Source organism: Chlorocebus sabaeus, chromosome 26 (genome assembly GCF_047675955.1).
Source record: "Chlorocebus sabaeus isolate Y175 chromosome 26, mChlSab1.0.hap1, whole genome shotgun sequence".
In the NCBI taxonomy this organism is placed as follows: Eukaryota; Metazoa; Chordata; class Mammalia; order Primates; family Cercopithecidae; genus Chlorocebus; species Chlorocebus sabaeus.
In genome coordinates, this window is record NC_132929.1 from 31,540,720 (window position 1) to 31,562,831 (window position 22,112).

General features: G+C 39.0%; 1 protein-coding gene and 1 non-coding gene across 2 annotated transcripts in view; both read right to left on the reverse strand.

Moving 5' to 3' along the window:
• NEDD4 (NEDD4 E3 ubiquitin protein ligase) overlaps nt 1-22,112 on the reverse strand; it is a 167,711-nt gene that overhangs the window by 123,744 nt on the left and 21,855 nt on the right. The window contains exons 2-4 of the mRNA XM_008016512.3: nt 18,693-18,766; nt 2,915-2,993; nt 2,780-2,818 (exon numbers count right to left, since the gene is read on the reverse strand). Coding sequence (XP_008014703.3) covers nt 2,780-2,818; nt 2,915-2,993; nt 18,693-18,766 — 192 coding nt within the window. The remainder of the gene's footprint in view (nt 1-2,779; nt 2,819-2,914; nt 2,994-18,692; nt 18,767-22,112) is intronic.
• Nucleotides 7,387-7,490, reverse strand: LOC119628228 (small nucleolar RNA U13). Its single transcript, XR_005244531.1, has one exon. It is a non-coding gene; the product is annotated as a small nucleolar RNA U13 (small nucleolar RNA).

Sequence of the window (22,112 nt, forward strand, 5' to 3'; positions counted from 1 at the left end):
AGGCAACCTACAGAATGGGAGAAAATTTTTGCAATCTACTCATCAGACAAAGGGCTAATATCCAGAACCTACAAAGAACTCAAACAAATTTACAAGAAAAAAACAAACAACCCATCAAAAAGTGGGCAAAGGATATGAACAGACATTTCTCAAAAGAGGACCACAGTTTGCATGATTTCTATCCTTTTAAAGTTGTTAGGGTTTGGGTTTTGGCCCAGATTACTCAGTAACTACTCTATGTGTACTTGAAAAGACTACATATTCTGCTACTGTTGGAGTAGAGAGTCTATAGATGTCAATTAGGTAAAATCAACTTGATAGTGTTCTTCAGGACTTCCACATCACTACTCAATTTTTTTTTTTTCTACTTGTTCTACCAGTTACTGAGAAAAAGAAGAGTGCTAAGTTCTCCACATAGGATAATTGTCGATTTCTCCTTTCAGTTCCATCATTTATTGCTTTGGGTATTTTAAAGCTTTGTCATTAGGTGCATAAGCAATTAGAGCTGTTTCTGGCTTCTTGATGAATTCCCCCTTTTTATCATCATATAATGGTCCTTTTATGCCCAGTAATTGTCCTTATTCTAAGGTCTACTTTGTCTGACATTGATATGGCTACCTCAGTTTCTTTTGATTACTTTTGCATGGTATGTCTCTTTGCATCTTTTAAATTTTAACCATCTATTTCACTATATCTAAGTGGATTTCTTTTTTCCAGTTTTCTTGAGTTATAAATGACACATAACGATTGTAAATATTCAAAGTATACATGTGATTTGATATATGTATACTCTGTGAAATGATTACCACAATCAAATTAATTAACACATCTGTCACCACACATAGTTACTTACCATTGTGTGTATAGTGAGACCACTTAAAATCTACTCTCTTAGTACATTTCGAGTGTACATACAGTATTATTAACTATAGTCACCATGCTACACGTTAGATCTCAGAACTTATCTAGCTTACTACTAAAAGTCAGTACACTTTGACCAACATCCCCCCATTTCTCCTATTCCCCCCAACGTTTATGGTTGTTTACACATCAGGTTAAGCCCGATATCCTGTTACTGTATCATGGCTCAAATTGGAAGTATCAATACATTTTTTCTTTTAACTCTTGAAAAAACAGCAATAGCCGAATACATCTTTAATATGATAAATAATAAAAAGCTATCCATATTTAATGGAGACATGCTAGATGCATTCCCACCAAAATTGAAACAAGACAAATATATACCCATTGTTATTATGACTAAACATTATTTAACATGGGCAAGCCAATAATATCAGAAAAAACATAAGAGGTAGAAAGAAAACTTTGAAATATATTGAAAATACATATGTTTCTAAGAAAAATGTAACAAAATAAGTAAAACAAAACAAAATTATAAATAAATAAATAACTCAACAACTTGGGAATTTAAAAACACTCTCCTAAGCAACACTTGTGCCAAAAAAGCAATCAAAACCAGACATTATCAAGCCTGGAATTTATTCTGGTGAAATAGTAAAAACAGAAATTTAGCTTCATTTTTCTTCATATGACTCTCCAATTGCTTCAATATCATTTCTTCAAGAATCCAAAATTTCCTAACCGATTTAAAATGTTGTTTTTATGTCATACTACAAAGAGTGGGGAAAATCTTACTCCAAACTGAAAAAACAGAAGCAACTTAATTGGTGCCGTTGGCTGGATCTTCAGCAACAGCTTCCTTGCCCTTAGTGTCAGCAATTTCTTCCCTTCAAATGCACTTTATTAAAATTGAACAAAACAAAACAAACAAATATCTTTAAACATGAAGTAGGGAAGAACGGCTTCTGTTTTCCTTACTGAAATCAAGTATGGTACCATAGAAGCCTCCAGAGAGGCTGGTGTTTCAGGAATGATCTGCCATGTCAGATGCTGTGAAGAGCATGAGTAAGATGAGACGAGATGAACCTGGCAGCAGGGAGGTCACTGGGGACCTGAATAACAGCAGTTTCATTTGAGTGACGGGGATGTGAGCGAGAGTACAGTGGGTCAAGGAGCACCCTGGAGAAGCAGAAATGATGAGGGTAGACAACTCTCCCATGAATGTTCCTTATTCAGGTGAATAGAGAAACAAGTCAACAGCTAAAGGGGAAAATGGGGTCAAGGAAGAACATTTGAAGGATGATACAAGTGGGAATAATCCAGAGAGGGGAAATTCCTGAAATGCATCTCTACCACTGCTCTGGTAGGGTTTCGATTCTGGCAACAGTAAGGACTCTGATATTAAACAGGTACAGAGAGACACTGTCAGTTTGAGGGTCCTACTGAGGAACCGGAAATAACTGCTGACTGGAGTTTGTTCCTATGGTAAATGAGGCAGATGGGGTGGAAAGGCGGCAATGTGAATGACGTGTGGATAAAAAGAAATGTATTCACTTGATAGGCCCTAAACTGTTTAATAATAAACGACTGGGGAGACATAAATATATTTTGCATCATCTTTATGAGAAAACACTGAATCTGCTCAACTGGAATAAGACTACTGTACAGTCTCTAAATCAGTTTCACTAGAATGAGATAATTCCAGTCTTTTACCTCTCCATTATTTTACATTTATGTTTTTCATAAGACAAATGGTTCCAGGACTATGTCATCCTCAATTTCAATTCCTTTTACATTTTCACAATTTCATGCAAATTCTGAGATACATTTTCAAATATTATAATTGAGAATTTATCATTCTAACCTCCTGACAAAAAACCTTACTTTACCACTTTAGTAAAATAAAATATATACTTACTCTGAATAATATTTCTTCATTCCACTTTGGATTCAAACTCTGAAAAATAATAAACATAGTATAACTAAATAATGTTTTGTCTTCTAAAAATAAAACAAAGTACATTAAAAACTTCTGAATATTGCTAAGTCTAACCTTTTTAATGGTTTTTGTTTGCACACTTGTAAGAACTCCATTCATTGGGTCATATAACGTCACTCTCACATAAGGATCACTGTTAAAAAAAAAAAAAAAAAAAAGAAAAGAAAAATTTTAATTATTGCTTACCCCAAGCTCAGATCACCCAGACTATACAATTCACAATTTTCCTTGTTAGTTACATCTACAATTATTTCCTGAATTTAAAAGTCAGAATTCTTAGGCAGGTAAGCAATTAAAGTAATTTTTGCATCTCGTTAAAAACCTGAAGTACCATGTTAGTGAAAGACACAAAGAATTAGAAAGAAAACCTTTTAATCACAGGCCTAATGATTATAACCTTCCTAGATTTTTAAAATTTTGTTTGATTTTTATTACATTCTTTCTTCTTTTGAGTTAAGATGATTAATTCAATGATTCTCAGACTGGTTTTGTAAGACCTCAGGTTGTCTGAAGTTATCTCATGGGTGTAAACTCTTCTTACAAAGTAAAGGCAAACTGTTTTCACTTAAAAAAAATAACTAGGTGTGGCCAGGCACAGTGGCTCACGCCTGGAATCCCAGCACTTTGGGAGGCTGAAGTGGGTGGATCATGAGGTCAGGGGATCAAGACCATCCTGGCTAACACAGTGAAACCCCGTCTCTATGAAAAAAAAATATATATATACATATATTAGCCAGGCGTGGTGGCGGGTGCCTGTAGTCCCAGCTACTCAGGAGGCTGAGGCAGGAGAATGGCGTGAACCTGGGAGGTGGAGCTTGCAGTGAGCCAAGATCACAACACTGTGCTCAGGCCTGGGCGACAGAGCAAGACTCTGTCTCAAAAAAAAATATTAAAATAAAATAACTAGATGTTAATAAAGCCAATTCTACAAGGAGATATGGAGAAGGAAATTCTTGTGATGTATAGTGTTGCAAACCACAAGACTCTGAACACTTTACTTGTCCATGGTTAAATTTCTCCTATGTTCCATGGGTATCCCAAGTGCTCACCATTCTCCACCAAATCCCCTCCAAACTAATCCAAACTATCCTTCCCCCAACTCCATTTCTTCATACCACGCTACCTCTTAATTGGCCAAAATCAAAGGCACCAGAACACTCCCAAGATACTGGTATTTATCAGAACCCATCCTTACCCCTAACCTAGTGAGTCAGGAGTCCTCTTGTTTTGAGTCTCATCCCCCTTATTCAGTTCTCTGAACTCTGGAGCCTTGCACCATCTGTTCTCATTGCTCTCTTTTAGACCCTTGGCTTTTTCTTTGATCTAGGTTTCTCTAGGCATATAAATGTTTTTAAATTCCTCCTCCCCTTGACTTTCCCTCCCTTCTCCAGCAAAGCAAAATACATCTTTTTCTTCCATTCCCAGTCAAACCTTTTCAGAGAATAATCTTTAATAATAAAAACAAGAACACTTATATAGCAATTACTCGGTGCCAGATACTGCTGTAAGCAGGTTTTGTATATTAATTCTTTTTCTTTCTTTTTTTTTTTTTTTGTTGAGACAGAGTATTGCTCTGTCGCCCAGGCTGCAGTGCAGTGGTACAATCTCGGCTCACTGCAACCCCTGCCTTCCGGGTTCATGCCATTCTCCTGCCTCAGCCTCCCAAGTAGCTGGGATTACAGGCGTGCAACACCACGCCCGGCTAATTTTTGTATTTTTAGTAAAGACGGGGTTTCACCATGTTGGCCAGGATGGTCTCGAACTCCTGATCTCAGGTGACCCGCCTGCCTTGGCCTCCCAAAGTGCTGGGATTACAGATGTGAGCCACGGTGCCCAGCCTGTATATTAATTCTTTGAATTTCTATAACCACCTGTGAGGTAGGTACTATTCCTTTCTTTATTTCACACAGATCACACAGCTAGAAAGCGGACAGCCACGATTGAAACTCCAGCACCTGGCTCCAGAGGCCATACTCTTTCTTGTTTGTTTGTTTGAGATGAAGCATCACTCTGTAAGCCAGGCTGGAGTGCAATGGCGCGATCTTGGCTCACTGCAGCTTCTGCCTCCTGGGTTCAAGCTATTCTCCTGCCACAGCCTCTCAAGTAGCTGCGATTACAGGCACGCGCCACTGCGCCCAGCTAATTTTTGTATTTTTAGTAGAGACACAGCTTTGCCATGTTGGCCAGGCTGGTCTCAAACTCTTGACGTCAGGTGGTCTACCCGCCTCAGCCTCACAAAGTGCTGGGATTACAGGCATGAGCCAACATGCCCGGCTTATACTCTTTTGCTCTGTCACCAGGTTGGAGTGCAGTGGCACGATCTCGGCTCACTGCAACCTCCTTCTCCTGGGTTCAAGCAATTCTCCTGCCTCAGTCTCTCGAGTAGCTGGGACTACTGGCGCCTACCACCACGCCTGGCTAATGTTTTGTATTTTAAGTAGAGATGGGGTTTCACCATGTTAGCAGGGATGGTCTCGATTTCTCGACCTCGTGATCCGCCTGCCTCGGCCTCCCAGCCTATACTGTTAACCACTATAGCATACCACCGCATTTACTTCATTTCCTTAATTCCTGTTATGCTTCAAAACCCTACAGTCTGATTTCTGTCTCTTCCCTTGAGATCCAATCCTCTGAAAAGGCTCTTGTAAAGTTACCAATCTTGTTAAAGCAATCAACATTTTCCAGATACTTCTTTTTTTGGCCCTCTTTATGTTTTTAGATACTACTTACCATTTTCTCTTTGAAACACTCATCTCATTTCGCTTCTATGACACATCTCTTCCAGTGCTCCTCATACCACTCGAACTGTTCCTTCAGTGGCTTACTTAGGCTCCTCTTCTACTATCTGCCAGTTAAATACTGATATTCCCTAAGTATTGCCCCATCCCTCTGTTCTCTCTACATTTTCCCTTTCCAACCTTATCCACGGTTTTTTACAACTAACTAAATACTATTAAATATAAAAATACAAAATGTAAATGTAATTATATATCTATCCCTAATCTCACCATCCAGCTACACAAATACACTTGAACAATACACAGACACTGTCTGTTCAAGAGTTTTGCCTTTTTTTTCTTTTTTTTTTTTGAGATGGAGTTGCACTCTTGTTGCCTAGGCTGGAATGCAATGGTGCAATCTCGGCTCACCGCAACCTCCGCCTCCCGGGTTCAAGTGATTCTTTTGCCTCAGCCTCCCTAGTAGCTGGGATTACAGGAATGCATCACCACGCCTGGTTAATTATTGTATTTTTAGTAGAGACGGCATTTCTTTTTTTTTTTTTTTTTTTTTGAGATGGAGTCTGGCTCTGTCGCCCAGGCTGGAGTGCAGTGGCCGGATCTCAGCTCACTGCAAGCTCCGCCTCCCGGGTTTACGCCATTCTCCTGCCTCAGCCTCCCGAGTAGCTGGGACTACAGGCGCCCGCCACCTCGCCCGGCTAGTTTTTTTGTATTTTTTAGTAGAGACGGGGTTTCGCCGTGTTCGCCAGGATGGTCTCGATCTCCTGACCTCGTGATCTGCCCGTCTCGGCCTCCCAAAGTGCTGGGATTACAGGCTTGAGCCACCGCGCCCGGCCTAGACGGCATTTCTCTATGTTGGTCAGGCTGGTCTTGAACTCCCAACCTCAGGTGATCCGCCCGCCTTGGCCTCCCAAAGTGCTGGAATTACAGGTGTAAGCCACCATGCCCAGCCGAGTTTTGCCCATTTTAAATTGGCCTTTTAATTATATTGAGTTGTAAGAGGTTTCATATATATAGGGGGTTAATAGCCTTTGTCAGATATCTTTGTTTCATTGTTTCTCTTGAGGTAAGAATATTTAACATGATCACTACCCTATTTATTTATATATTTATTCATTCATTTCATTTCATTTTTTGAGACAGAGTCTTGTTCTGTTGCCCAGGTTGGAGTGCAGTAGTGCAATGTCGGCTCACTTGAAACCTCCACCTCCTGGGCTCAAGCAATCCTCCCACCTCAGCCTCCCAAGTAGCGGGACTACAGGCGCACACCATCATGCCTGACTAATTGTGCTTTTTTGTAGAAACAGGGTTTTTCACCATGTTGCCTGAGACGGTCTCAAATTTGTAGGCTCAAGTGATCCACCTGCCTTAGCCTCCCAAAGTGGTGGGATTACAGGTGTCAGCCACTGCACCCAGCAGCTCTACCCTCTTACCTTTTTAATTGTACATACATTAATGTTAACTTTAGGCACAACATTGTACAGCAGATCTCTAGAGCTTATTCTTCCTGCTTGACTCAAGTTTAATGCCTGTTAATTATTAATTTCCATTTCTACTCACCCCTCACCCCAACACAGCAACCAGCATTCCACTCTTTGATTCTATGAATTTGACTATTTTAGATATCTCATATAAATGGAAACATGAAGTATCTGTCTTTCTGTGACTGTCACATTTCAGTTAGCATAATATCCTGATTAATCCGTAAAGTCACATATTGCAGAATCTCCTTCTTTTTGAAGGTTGAATAAACACTGTATGTATATACATTTCTTTTTTTTCTTTTCATGTGAGATTGGTAATCTGCCCATGTTGTAACAAGCTTCAAGGGTGGCACATCTTACACATGTGCATGGACACCCCGTCATGACACTTATAAACTACAGAAGGATCTAGACACATTTTTTGTTTTTTTGTTTTTTTTTGAGACAGGGTCTTTCTCTGTCACCCAGGCTGGAGTGAGGTGGCATGAACACGGCTCACTGCAGCCTCAACTTCCTAGGCTCAAGTGATCCTCCCACCTCAGCCTCCTGAGTAGCTGGGACCACAAGCATGCATCACCACACCTGGCTAACTTTTAAAAATTTTTTTGTAGAGACAGGGTCTCATCACCAGGCTGGTCTCGAACTCCTGGGCTCAAGTAATCCTCCCACCTTGGCCTTCCAAAGTGCTGAGATTACGGGTGTGAGCCCACATTTCTTTTTTTAAATGTTTTAAATTTTCGTGGGTACATAGTAGGTGTATGTGTTTATGGGGTACATGAGATTATCCATTCATTTGACGATGGACTTTTAGGTTGTTTCCAGATATACGTCTGAAGATACTTTTTCCCAATCTATGGCTTGCATTTTCCATAACTGTGTTTCTTAAAGAAGAAAAGTTTTAATTGTGTTGAAGTCCCTTTCAAGGCAGTTTTCTTTTGTGGCTCATCCTTTTTGGTACTATTCACGAAAACTTTGTGTAACCCAATATAGCAAAGATTTTTTTTCGTGTGTCTTCCTATAGAAGTCTCATCATTTTAGTTCATCCTAATTTTCTGTATGATGTGTGGTAAGGGCCAAGATTCATTTCATTCTATACAGACCAGTTGTTCTAGTACTGTGTACTGAAAGACTACCCTTTCCCTTGAATTACCTCAGCATTTTTTGTTAAACAGGAACTGATCATATATATGTATATATATTCTCTCTCTCACTCTCACACACAAACGTGTATTTCTACACTCTCCATTCCATTGAAAAATATATCTATTATCATGCCATTGCCACTCTGTCTTATTATAACTGTGTAGCAGGTCTTGAAATGAGGTAACGTAAGTCTTCCAATTTTGTTCTTTCTCGGAATTGTTCTGGCTATTCTGTGTGCCTTGACTTTCCATATAAATATTGAAATCATCTTATCAATGTCTCTGAAAAAACTTGCTGAGATTTTTATTGGGATTGTGCCAAATCTAATCAATTTGGAGAAAAATGCTACCCTAACACTATTGAGTCTTCTAATTAAAACAGCATATGTATCCATTGATTTATGTGGTCTTCCATTTCTCTCAGCACTGTTTTATAGTTTTCAGGCTACATTTCTTGCAAATCTTTTGGTACATTTATTTCTAAATATTTAACCTTTACACGACTGTAAACACATTTTTAAATTTTATTATCCAATTGCTCAATGATAGGATACAGAAATATAACTGATTTTGGGTACACTGACTTTGCATTTTGTGGCAGTGTTAAATTCACTTATTAGTTCTTCCAGTAGCTTTTTCTGTAGATTCCTTGGGGTTTTCTACCTACAAACGATGTTGTCTGCAAATAAAGACAGTTTTACTTCTTCCTTTCTGACCTGTTATGATATTTTTTCTTTGCTGTACTACATGGCTAAAATATATAGTACAATGTTGGATAGAACATATAAGCAGGCAACTTTGCCTTATTCCTGAGATTAAGTAGAGAGCCTTCAAACTGCCAGCATTAAGTAGGTGGTTAGCTACTGGGTTTTTTCATAGATTCCCTTGATGAGGTTTAGGATATTTCCATCTATTCCTAGTTTGCAGAGAGTTTCTATTATGAATGGGTGTTGAATTTTGTCAGTTGTGTTTTCTGCTTTTATTAAGATGACTGTCTTCTCAGTGTGGCGATTCCTCAAGGATCTAGAACTAGAAATACCATTTGACCCAGACATCCCATTACTGGGTATATACCCAAAGGATTATAAACCATGCTGCTATAAAGACGCATGCACATGTATGTTTATTGTGGCACTATTCACAATAGCAAAGACTTGGAACTAACCCAAATGTCCATCAGTGATAGACTGGATTAAGAAAATGTGGCACATATACACCATGGAATACTATGCAGCCATAAAAAAGGATGAATTCACGTCCTTTGTAGGGACATGGGTGAAGCTGGAAACCATCATTCTGAGCAAACTATCACAAAGACAGAAAATCAAACACCATATATTCTCACTCATAGGTGGGAACTGAACAATGAGAACACTTGGACACAGGGTGGGGAACATCACACACTGGGGCCTGTCATGGGGTAGGGGGAGGGGGGAGGGATAGCATTAGGAGATATACCTAATGTAAATGACAAGTTGATGGGTGCAGTACACCAACAAGGCACATGTATACATATGTAACAAACCTGCACGTTGTGCACATGTACCCTAGAACTTAAAGTATAATTTAAAAAAAAAGAAAAAAAAAGATGACTGTCTTCTTTTACTCTATTAATATAGTGTATTACATCAGTTAATTTTCAGATGTTAAACTACCTTTGTATTTTATGTTAGTTTGCTGAGAGATTTTATCATGACTGGTGTTAGATTTTGTCAAAGGCACATTCCATGCCAAGCAAAATGACCATGTGTTTTTTCTACTTTACTGTATGAATACGATGAATTGCATTGATAAATTTTTTAATGTTGAACAAACCTTGTATTCCTAGGAAAAATCCTACCTGGTGACACACAGATACATAATGTTTAATTTCATTTTTGCATCTGTGTTGAGGGATATTGGTTTTAAGTTTTCTTGTGATGTCTGTGTCTTGTTTGGGGATCAAGATAATACTAGTCTAATAAAATGAGCAGGGAAATGCCCTCCATTTTCTTAATGTGTTTGTGTAGAATTTGTATTATTTATTCCTTAAATGTCTGATAGTTGTATGCTGTGATACCATGTGGGCCTGGAGTTTTCTTTGCAGGAAGGACAAATTCAGTTCCTTTAATTAACAACAAATTCAGTTTCTTTCCAGAATAAACATCTATTAAAGTTTTATATTTGTTCTGTGGCTAGTTCTGTAATCCGTGTCTTTCAAGACTATTATCTAGTTCATCTAAGTTGTGTGTACTTCTTTATTGATATGAAATTGTACAAAATATTTTCCTTTTATCTTTTTCATTTCCACAGGATCCATAGCAATGCCCCAGTTTTCATTCTCATTACCAGTAATTAGTGCCTTCTCTCTCACTCTTGATCTAGATAGATTTAAAACTTTAATTGATCTCTTCAAATAACAAGCTTTTGATTACAGTAATTTTTTTTCTATCATTGTCCATTTTCTCTTTTATTGATTTTGGCCCTTGTTTTTATTATTTCTTCTCTCTACTTATTTTAGAATTAATTTGCTCTTTTTTCCCTTATTTATTAAGGTCAGAACTCAAAACATTCATTTATATCTTGCTCCTTTTCTAAGTTAAGGATTTTAAACACATAAATTTCCCTCTGAATATAACTTCAGCCACATTCCACAACTGTGATATTGCTTTATTTTCATTTTCATTCAGTTCAAAATGTTTTCATCTTTGACATATAGATTATTTAGAAGTATGCTAATTAAATTCCAAATATTTGTAGTTTTTCTAGATCTTAATATTATTGGTTTCCAATCGAATTCCATTGTTCTCAAAGAACATCCTCTATATGATTTCAATCTTTTGAAAATTTCTGAAACTTGTCCTATGGACCCACATATGGTCTATGCTGGTTAATGTATGATGCACATTTCAAAAGAATGTGGTTTATTGTTTTAAGGTCCAGAATATTGTGGCAGACACTAGGGCGGCTCCTATTATCCCCACCTCCTAATATTCATGCTCCTATTATTCCCACCTCCTAATATTCATGCTCTTTGTGTTCCTCTCCTCTTAAGCATGGGACAGATCTATATATTCTAACCAACAGATTGTGGCAAAGGTGACAAAAAGTATGTGATTACATTACATAAGATTGTAACCCATCTTGCTAGGAGACTCTTGCTAGCTTTGAAGAAGCAAACTGCCAGCTTGTGAGCTGCTGAATGGCAAGAAGCTGAGACGGCCTCCAGCTGACAGCTAGCAAGAAATGGAAACGCTCAGACTGGCAGCCTGCAAGGAACTGAATGCCACCAGCAACCACATTAGTTTGGAAGTGAATCCTTCCCTAAGCAAGTCTCAGCTAAGACCACAGCCCTAACAACACCTTAATGACAGCTGAAGTGAATTCCTATAATTTCATGTTGCCTCAGCATCCCTACCAAATGTTAAGTTGGACATTTTTATACCAGAAGCAGGTCTTAGTCACCCTTAGCACAGTTTCCAGTTCTCTACCTCCTCTCGGCCCCTCAGTGTGGTCAATCAGATAACTACCTTACACAACTGCCTCCTGGTAACCACCTCCCTAAGAAGCAACCAGATTTAACCTACTTGACTTGCTCCACTGACCCCATAACCACAAGGACTGCAGAAATATGCCACAGTAACCACCTCTCCGTGATGGTTAATACTGAGTGTCAACTTCATTAGACTGAAGGATGCAAAGTATTGTTCCTGGGTGTGTCTGTGAGGGTGTTGCCAAAGGAGATTAACATTTGAATCAGTGGACTGGGAGAGGCAGACGCACCCTCAATCTGAGTGGGCACTGTCTAATCAGCTGCCAGGGCAGCTAGAATAAAGCAGGCAGAACGTGGAAGGACTTGACTTGCTGAGTCTTCCAGCCTTCATCTTCTTCCCATGCTGGATACTTCCTGCCCTCGAACATCAGACTCCAAGTTCTTCAGCTTTTGGACTGTTGGACTTACACCAGTGACATGCCAGGGGCCTCTTATACCTTCGGCCACAGACTGCAGGCTGCATTGTTGTTTTCCTATTTTTGAGGTTTTGGGACTCGGACTGGTTTCCTTGCTCCGCAGCTTGCAGATGGCCTACAGTGGGACTTCACTTTGTGATCATGTGAGTCAATTCTCCTACTAAATTCCCTTTCATATATACATCTATCCTATTAGTTCTGTCCCCCTAGAGAACACCTAATACAGATTTCTCAGACACAGCATGACTCCATGAAATTTGTGCCTGCTTGCTCTAAACCCACCAATGACAACTCCCTGAGGGAAACCTGTTTGGAAAATGCCCTGGATCCCAATAAAAGCCTCAGCCCACAGGTCCCTTGCACTCTTTCTCCTGTTCCCCACCCACTAGTTGACTGTGCATGTCCTGGATGGCTTCCCACTTCCGGTTGGCCCTGGGAGGCATGCTGCCCTCTTCTCTCCGGCATCTATTAAGTAATACACCACCGTTATTTCATGTGTTTTGTTGAGTTGCCTCCTGTGTCTCACCTGACTGATACACTCGACCCTAACTTCTTTGTTAGGATTCTCCTACAGAGTGGCTATCTGCTATTTTGGTAGGAATAAACTGGACACAGACAAGAGCTCTAAGAGCAGCCGCCAGGATACGCAAGTGTGCTCTGCGAGGGACATCTGGTCATAGGTAAGACACTTAGGCATGAGGGTACTTGCCAGGATAAAGAAATACCCATGAAAGGCACATTGTAAACATCTATGTCCAAATTCCTAGAGTCTCATCAGGGCAGGGCTAGAGTTTACAGCCACTCTCATGTGAGAGACTTCAAGACAGAAAAATTAGAAAAAAATTAGAAAAAAATAAAATAAAACAGCAGTTTTGCAAGACCCTGTAGCAGTGGACCCAGTTAAACAATGCAGGAACTTCTGAACCACAGAAACTGTGAGACAATAAATGTATGTTCTTTTAAGCAACCATGGTATTATTATTATTATTATTATTATTATTATTATTTGAGACGGAGTCTCACTCTGTTACTCAAGCTGGAGTGCCGTGGCGCCATCTTGCCTCACTGCAACCTCTGCCTCCCGGGTTCATATCATTCTCCTGCCTCAGCCTCCCGAGTAGCTGGGACTACAGGGGCCGCCCACCACCACGCCCGGATAATCTTTTGTATTTTTAGTAGAGACGGGTTTCACCGTGTTAGCCAGGATGGTGTTGATCTCCTGACCTTGTGATCCGCCCGCCTCGGCCTCCCAAAGTGCTGGGATTACAGGCGTGAGCCACCTCGCCCGGCCAGTTTGTGGTAATATTATGCAGCAATAAACTAATACAGCCCATATGTGGTCTACGCTATCGAATGTACCATGTACACTTGAAAAGAATGTACACTTGAAAAGAAAGTTGTTAGAAATAGTGCTCTTTAGGTCAAAGTTGTTCATAATATTGTTCAAATTTATGTTTTTGATTTTTTTATTTAGTTGTTTTATCAACTGCTGAAAGAGAAGTGTTAATGCCTCCAACTACAATGGTGGGAATTTAAAAAATTTCCCCTTTAATTCTGTCAAATTTTGATTCATATTTTTCTAAGTTATTTTAGCAGGCACACATACACTTATGATTGCTATATATTCTTGATTGACTTTATTCTTTATCATCACGAAATGTTTGAAAATGTTTGTGTTTAAATCTATTCTACCAGATACTAATATATCCACTTCAGTCTTTTTATGCTTACTGTTTGCATGGCATATCTTTTTGCTTCCACTTTCTTTCAACTTAGCTATGTCTTTATATTTTAAGTGCATCTCATAAGACAGTATATAGTTGGGTCTTGTTTTTTAATTTATCCTAACAACCTCTGTCTCATATTTATTTTAATCCATTAATGTTCCATGTAATTATTGATATGATTGGATTTAGGTCTACCAGGTTTATTGTCTGTTTTCCATTGTTCCTGCCCTTTACATTGTCTTTTTGTTTTTGAGATGGAGTTTCACTCTTGTCACCTAGGCTGAAGTGCAGTGGCATAATCTTGGTTCACTGCAACCTCCACCTCCCAGGTTCAAGCAATTCTCCTGCCTCAGCCTCCTGAGTAGCTGGGATTACAGATGCCCACCACCATACCCAGCTAATTTTTGTATTTTTAGTAGAGACAGGGTTTCACCATGTTGCCCAGGCTACTCTCAAACTCCTGACCTCAGGTGATCCACCCGCCTTAGCCTCCCAAAGTGTTGGGATTACAAACATGAGCCACTGCACCTGGCCTCTTTTACTTTTTTTGATCATTTGTTCCTCCTTTTCTGGCTTTTTTTTTTTTTTTTTTTTTTTTTTTAATGGTTTAGTTATTTTGCCCAGGCTGGAGTGCAATGGTGTGATCTTGGCTCACTGCAACCTCCGCCTCCCGGCTTCAACTGATTCTCCTGCCTCAGCCTCCTTGGTAGCTGAGATTACAGGCATGGGCCACCACACCCAGCTAATTTTGTGTCTTAGTATAGATGGGATTTCACCATGATGGCCAGGCTGGTCTCAAACTCCTGTCCTCAGGTGATCCACTTGCCTCAGCCTCCCAAAGTGCTAGGATTACAGGTGTGAGCTACTACAACTGGCCTCGTTTACTTTTTTTGATCATTTGTTTCTCCTTTTCTGGCATGTTTTTTTTCTTTTTTTTGGAGACAGGGTCTTACTCTGTTACCTAGGCTGGAGTACAGTGGCAAAAAATTACGGCTCATTGGAGCCTTGACCTCCTGGGCTCCAGTGATCCTCCAACCTCAGCCTCCTTTGTAGCTGGGACCACAGGTGCATACAAACACACCTGGCTAATTTTTTGACTTTCTGTAGTGACAGGGTCCCACTTTGTTGCCCAGGCTGGTCTTGAACCCCTGGGCTTCAGTTCCTGGCTTTTTTGTTTATTTAGTTTTTCAACAACTTCATTTTAAAACTTCTACTGTTTTTTATCTATAATTTTTTGCACTATTTTTTATTGGTTTCTCTGGATATTACACTACACATCATTAATCTTTTATTCAACTTATACTTAGTATTGTACCATTCTACCACATAGGTCCATAATTTACACCTGCTCCATCCTTTACGTCATAGTTGTTATATGTATTACATCAGCAATATAAATCCTATATAACAATGTTTCAGGTTGTGATTTCAACAGGCATGTTTTATTTTAAAAAGATATGATGATAAAAGGAAAACACGTTTTGTATATTCTCAGATATTTACTATTTTTGATGTTCTTTATTCCTTTCTGAGGACCTGAGTGTCTATCTGGTTTCAATTTTCTTCAGCTGAAAGGACTTTCTTTAAGATATCTTACAGGGCAGGTCTGCCAATGATGAATTCTCTAGTTGTCTTTTTTTGGAAAATGTTATTTTGCCATCTTCCTTAAAGGATATTTTCACTGTATATAAAATTACGGATTGATGGTTGTTATTTTATTGTTCCATTTTCTCCTGGTCTCTATTGCTTTGGGTAGGAAGTCAGTAATTAATTGACTTGTAGTTCCCCCATATATAAAGGGTCATATTTTTCTCTTTTTGTCAAGATTTTTCTCTTTATACCTGGCTTTCAACAGTTTGACTATTACACACCTCATTGTGTTCTTAGTGTTTACTATCCTGCTTGGTGTTTTTCAATACTATATGAATTTAATCAAATTTGGAAAAAAAAACTTGGCCAATATTTCTCCAAAAAATATTTTGCCTTCTTCATTCCCCTCCCCTTTCTGTGTTAGACTGTAAGATACTATATAACGATATCCACGTTAGACTTTTATATATTATCTAACAAATCCCCAAGGCTGTGTTTTTTTGTTTTTTGTTTTTTACCTCCAATGTTTGTCTCTCTCGTCTCTCTCATCCTCCAACTAGGTAACAATTTCTACTGATCTATCTTTAAGTTCAGTTCATCTTTCCTCTTCTCCATTTGGCTGATAAATCTACCCGATAATGTTAATTTCAAATGCTGTTTTTTCACTCTTGGAATTTTCTTTTGTTTATGATTTCCATTTCATTTCATATTTTTAAAATTTATTGTGGGCATATTTTCTCTACTGGCAATGCCTTCCATTTTCCTGGTTCTTTTAGATAAGCAATTTTGCATTATATTCTATAAATGGTTTTTGGTTTTTTTGTTTGTTTGCTTTTTGTTTTTTGAGACGGAGTCTCGCTGTTGCCCAGGCTGGAGTGCTGTGGCGCGATCTCGGCTCACAGCAAGCTCCGCCTCCCGGGTTCACGCCATTCTCCTGCCTCAGCCTCCCAAGTAGCTGGGACTACAGGCGCCCGCCACCACGCCCGGCTAATTTTTTGTATTTTTAGTACAGACGGGGTTTCACCGTGTTAGCCAGGATGGTCTCGATCTCCTGACCTTGTGATCCGCCCGCCTCAGCCTCCCAAAGTGCTGGGATTACAGGCGTGAGCCACCGTGCCCGGCCGACATATATTATAAATGTTAAGTTTTGGAGAGTGAATTTTGCTGCTGCTGCTGTATGTGTGTGTGTGTGTGTGTGTATTTTGGAGAGTGAATTTTGCTGCTGTTGCCGTGTGTGTGTGTGTGTATGTGTGTGTGTGTGTCTGCTTATCATTCTATGGTTTGGATATTTGTACCCTCCAAACCGCATGCTGAGATTTGATTTCCAATGTGGGAATATTGAAAGATGGGTCTCAGTTGGAGGTATTTGGGTCATGGGAGCAAATCCCTCCTGAATAGATTAATGCCCTCCCTTGAGAGTGAGTGAGTTCTCATTCTATTTGTTCCTCTCTATTTGTCAAAAAGAGGCTGGCACACCTCCCCCTTGCTTCCTCTCTTGCCATGTGATTTCTTTGCCAACGCTAGGTCTCCTCCCCCTTTTTGCCATGACTTGAAGCAGCTTGAGGCCCTCACTAGATGCAAAGGCCCAGTCTTGAACTTTCCACGCACCAAATCAACCACTTTTCTTTACAAAATATACGGTCTTACGAATTCTGTTATAGCAACACTAAACAGATTAAGACTATCATGCAATTAATCATCTTGTTCTGACAAGAGCCACAAATCCTGTTTTTGTTTGTTTTTTGAGACACGGCCTCACTTTGTCACCCAGGCTGGAGTGCGTTGGCACAATCTTGGCTCACTGCAGACTCAATCACCCAGGCTCAAGCAATCCTCCTGACTCAGTCCCCCATGTAGCCAGGAGTATAGGCATGCGCCAGCATGCCCAGGTGATTTTTTTGTATTTTTTGTAGAGAGGGAGTTTCACCATATTTCCCAGGTTGGTCTCAAACTCCTGAGTTCAAGCAATCTGTCTGCCTCAGTCTCCCAAACCCCGTTTCTTAGGCAATAACTCTGATTTCTCTTCAGATCTTTTGTCTTCAGTTGAGTTGCTGAGCTCTTCAGCTCTCTCCCTTCCAGAATCCTTACCATTGCCATGTTTTCTTCAGATTCAGAGATTCAGTAAATCAACAATTGGAAATATTATTCTACTTCCCACAACAACTTATTAATACTATTTGGTACGTATGTATGTATGTATTTTTGTTTTTGAGACAGGGCATCTCTTATGTCCTGGTAAGAAAAACAAATATATGATATATAAAAACAAATGCTCTTTTGTGTCATTTTGAATAAATTTTTACCATAAGCATCTTTTATCTATTACCCAACAACAAACTTGAAAATATATGCCTTGAAATTGAAAATCTACAGAATTTGACAATTAACAGCAAATGTTCTCCTAACAATAAGTACCTCACACTCTACCCAGGTGGCTTAGTTTTCTACAAAATTTCTTTGGGTTTTTTCTCAGTCTGTTGCCCAGGCTGGAGTGCAGTGGCACAATCTCAGCTCACTGCAACCTCTCCGCCTCCTAGTGATTTCTGGATAATTTTTTTATTTTTAGTACAGACGGGATTTCACCATGTTGGTCAGGCTGGTCTCAAACTCCTGACCCTCGACTGATCCGCCTGCCCCAGCCTCCCAAAGTGCTAGGATTACAGGCGTGAGCCACCATGCCCAGCCTGATTTGATTTTTAATTGAACCAAAGTTTGGATTCTGCTACTTTCCTGGGCCATGAAGACTACAATTTTTCCAGGTTCTGATTCTACCTGCCCTCAGACCAATTCACAGTATCAGGAACTCACTCAGTACAATTCCCTTCTTCCAAACATGAACTCTCCACCAGAATCTGCCTGCTCTGTTCACTCTCCACTGCCTTCAAGTTGCTGCTTTTTGTATTAAGGCCAGAGTTTATGGTTGTTACCGGCTAAAGGATTAGTCTGTTAGAATTTTACAAATTTCCAGAACCAGAGTTCAATAATGTATCTTGTGACTATTGCTATCATTTGTACTTCTGCCTAATTTCACAAATTTAGTAATTCAGACACCAAGAGATTTAGTAAACCACCAACTGGTAATATTATTATTATACTTTCCACAACAATTTACTAATACTATTTGATTTTTAATTTAACCAAAGTTTAGAAAAACATTAACAAATACAAAGTTTTAAAATTATAATCCAAATTGATATACTTACCTAGCTCCCAATATATCCTTCTTGGCAAGGCCTATTCCAGCTATAACTTTTACTCTCACGATTCGTGAATTTTCCTAAAATACAAATATTTAGATTTCATTTTCATGTACTTATAAGTTAACTAAGATACAATATTTTTAAAAATATATATCAATAAAGTAATTAGGATATTAAAATTAATTGAAGAATTTTCCAATAATTAATTTTATTAAAAGTTACATAGGAAAAAAAGAAAATTATTTGTAGATGACCTGATTATTTACAAAGCTAAGCAAAAATTTGAGTCAACTTACTACACTGAATAAGAATTTATCACTGCACTCAAGAAAATCTAAAGCCAAAGTATTGCAACTAATATGAGTTTCTAATTATTGCTATATACATACACAAAATCGAAAGTTCATAATCATTTGGCTTTTGGTTTTTTTTTTGAGACAGAGTCTCACTCTGTTACCCAGGCTGGAGTGCAGTGGTGTGATCCTGGCTCACTGCAACCTCCGCCTCCCGGGTTCAAGTAATTCTCATGCCTCAACCTTCTGAGTAGCTGAGATTACAGGTATGCACCACCATGCCCAGATAATTTTTCTATTTTTAGTAGAGACAAGGTTTTATCATTGGCTGGGCTGGTCTCAAACTCCTGACCTCAGGTGATCTGCCTGCCTCAGCCTCCTAAAATGTTGAGATTACAGGTGTGAGACACTGCACCCAGCCCATAATCATTTGTAATAACTACCTAGAAAAGGTTATTTTTAAAATCCCATTCAACAGATAACAGAGTATATAATAATGTGTGGATACTGTAAAGTATCAAATATTAAATATCTTTGATATGATGGCATGGAGGTTTTATAAAGAGTGTCTTAGATTTAAGAGACACATAGTGAAGTGTTTAGGGATAAAGTATAAATCTTGCAACTTACTTTCAAATAACTTAACAAATAAAAAACTGGACAAAACTATGCTGTGTGCGCATGTGTGTATGTGTGTGTATACAAATAAAGGGGAATAAGCAAAATGTTACCAATTTGTGGATCTAGTTCTTGGGTATACAGGTGTATACTATACTACTTATACTGTTTTGTAGGTTTGAAATTGTTCAAAATAAAAAGTTAAGAAAATATTACAAAACATTATACATTTTTTTAAAATTCAAGAGTTACAAAACTGTTAGATCAGAAATAAAATTAATAAGAAATATAAAAAAAACCTTCATAGATAACATTATAAAATATTGCCAGTTACGCTGGCACACACCTATAATCACAGCACTTTGGGAGGCCAACGTGAGAGAATCGCTTAAGCCCAGGAGTTCAAGACCAGCCTAGGCAATATAACAAGACCCCACCTTCCAAAAAATAAGCCAGGCATGATAGCTTGTGTCTGTAATCCCAGTTACTAGGGAGGTTGAGGCAGGAGGATTGCCTGAATTTGAGATTACAGTGAGGTATGAACACCACTGCACTCCAGCCTGGGTGACAGAGCAAGACCTTATTTTAAAAATCTATAAAATATTGAAGAACGTAAAAAAGACTTCAGTAAATGGAGAAATCCACTGTTTATGTGTGAAAATATTTAATATTATCTTTTTCTCCAAAGTAGTCTATAAATTTAATACAATTCCCACTCTCCCTTCAAATTTTTTCATGGATCTTTACAAATAATTCCAAAATTCATAAAGAGGAGTAGAAACGAGTAAAGAAGTAAACAATAACATTCAATCACTATCTTGTACTAATACATAAAACCAAATTCCAGATAAAGTCTAAAAGTGAAAATAAAAATTTTTTTAAAGTTAATTTAAAATTTTACAATAGTTCTATAGCATTTGGAAATATTTTAAAAATACAACCCTAATGGCAAAAATTATTAAATTCCACAATAATAAAAGTATATACTTTTAGTATGAGAAAAAATATCATGTGCAAAACGAAAAAAAAAGGGGATATTTTAGATACTTTTTCCTGTAGACATATCTAAAATATCTACAGGAAGAAGTATCTAAAATATACATCATTGAGACAAATGATAATTATCCAGAATATGTGAATAACTCCTAAAAATCAATATGTAAAATATAATTAACCTAGTACAAGATAGCATATAGAATGGCTAAGAAACACATGAAAAGATAATCTCACCAGTCAGCAGAAAGAGCTCTAAAGCACTGTTGGTGAGAGTGTAAATTGATGGATCATTCTAAAGAGATGCTTGACGAATACTAAAGTTCTAAAACAAAAACCCAGGAACTCTATTTTTAGATGCTTCCCTAGATAAATGTACATCTATGTACGCAAGGACTTAAGTACAACAGTATTTACAGGAGCATTTTTTAAGATCAACAAATATGGAGGAGGAGACAGAGCAAGACAGCTCATTACAACTCTCCCGTGACAGTCCCCACCAAGGAACATCAAATTAAACAATTATTCAAACAAGAAAGCATCTGCATAAGAACCAAAAATCAGGTGACCAATCACAGTACCTAGTTTTAACATCCTATGAAGGAAAGAGGCACTGAAGAGAGGAAAGACAGTCTTGAATTGCTTACACCACCCCTCCTACATCCCCTGGCAGTACAGTGTGGTGGCTGAGAGAGAATCTATGCCTTTGCAAGAGGAAAAGCAAAGTGATTGTAGGACTTTGCATTGGAACTCAGTGCTGCCCTGTCGCAATGGAAAGCAAAACAGGGCAGAAGTCAACTGGCACCCATGGAGGGAGTATTTAGACCAACCTCAGCCACAGGAGAATCATCCATCCCAGCAGTTTACGGCTAAGTTTGGGCAAGCCTTGCCCCTGTAGGCTAAAGCACTCCGAGATCCTAAATAAACTTAAAAGGCAGTCTAGACCACAAGGACTGTAGTCCCTGAGCAAGTCCTGGTACTGTGCTGGGCTTGGAGTCAGCAGACTTGGGATGCACACGAACCAGTGAGACACCAGACAAGGCGGTCAAGGGTGTGATTGTGTCACCCCTCCTCCAACTTCAGACAGCACAGTTCATAGCTCCAGGAGGAGAGATAAGGGTAGAGGAAACTATGTTCTCCAACTTGGATACCAGCACAGCCACAATAAAATAAAGCAGCAACAAGAGTCCTGAAGCCCCCATTCTAAGTCATAACTCCCAGACATTTCTAGACCCATCCTGGGCCAGAAGGGAAAGTGCCACCCTGAAGGACAGGACCCAGTCCTGCCAGATTTCACTACCTGCTGACTAAAGAGCTCTTGGGCCTTGAATAAACATCAGGGGTAGCCAGGCAGCCGTTGCCACAGACCTTGGGCAAGACTCAGTATTATGCTGACTTCGGGTGTGATCCAACACATGCCCAGCTGTGGCGGCCACAGGGAAAGACTCCTGCTTAAGGAAAGGAGAGGGAAAAGTAAAAAAAAAAAAGACTGTCTTGCAACGTGGGTACCAGCTCAGTC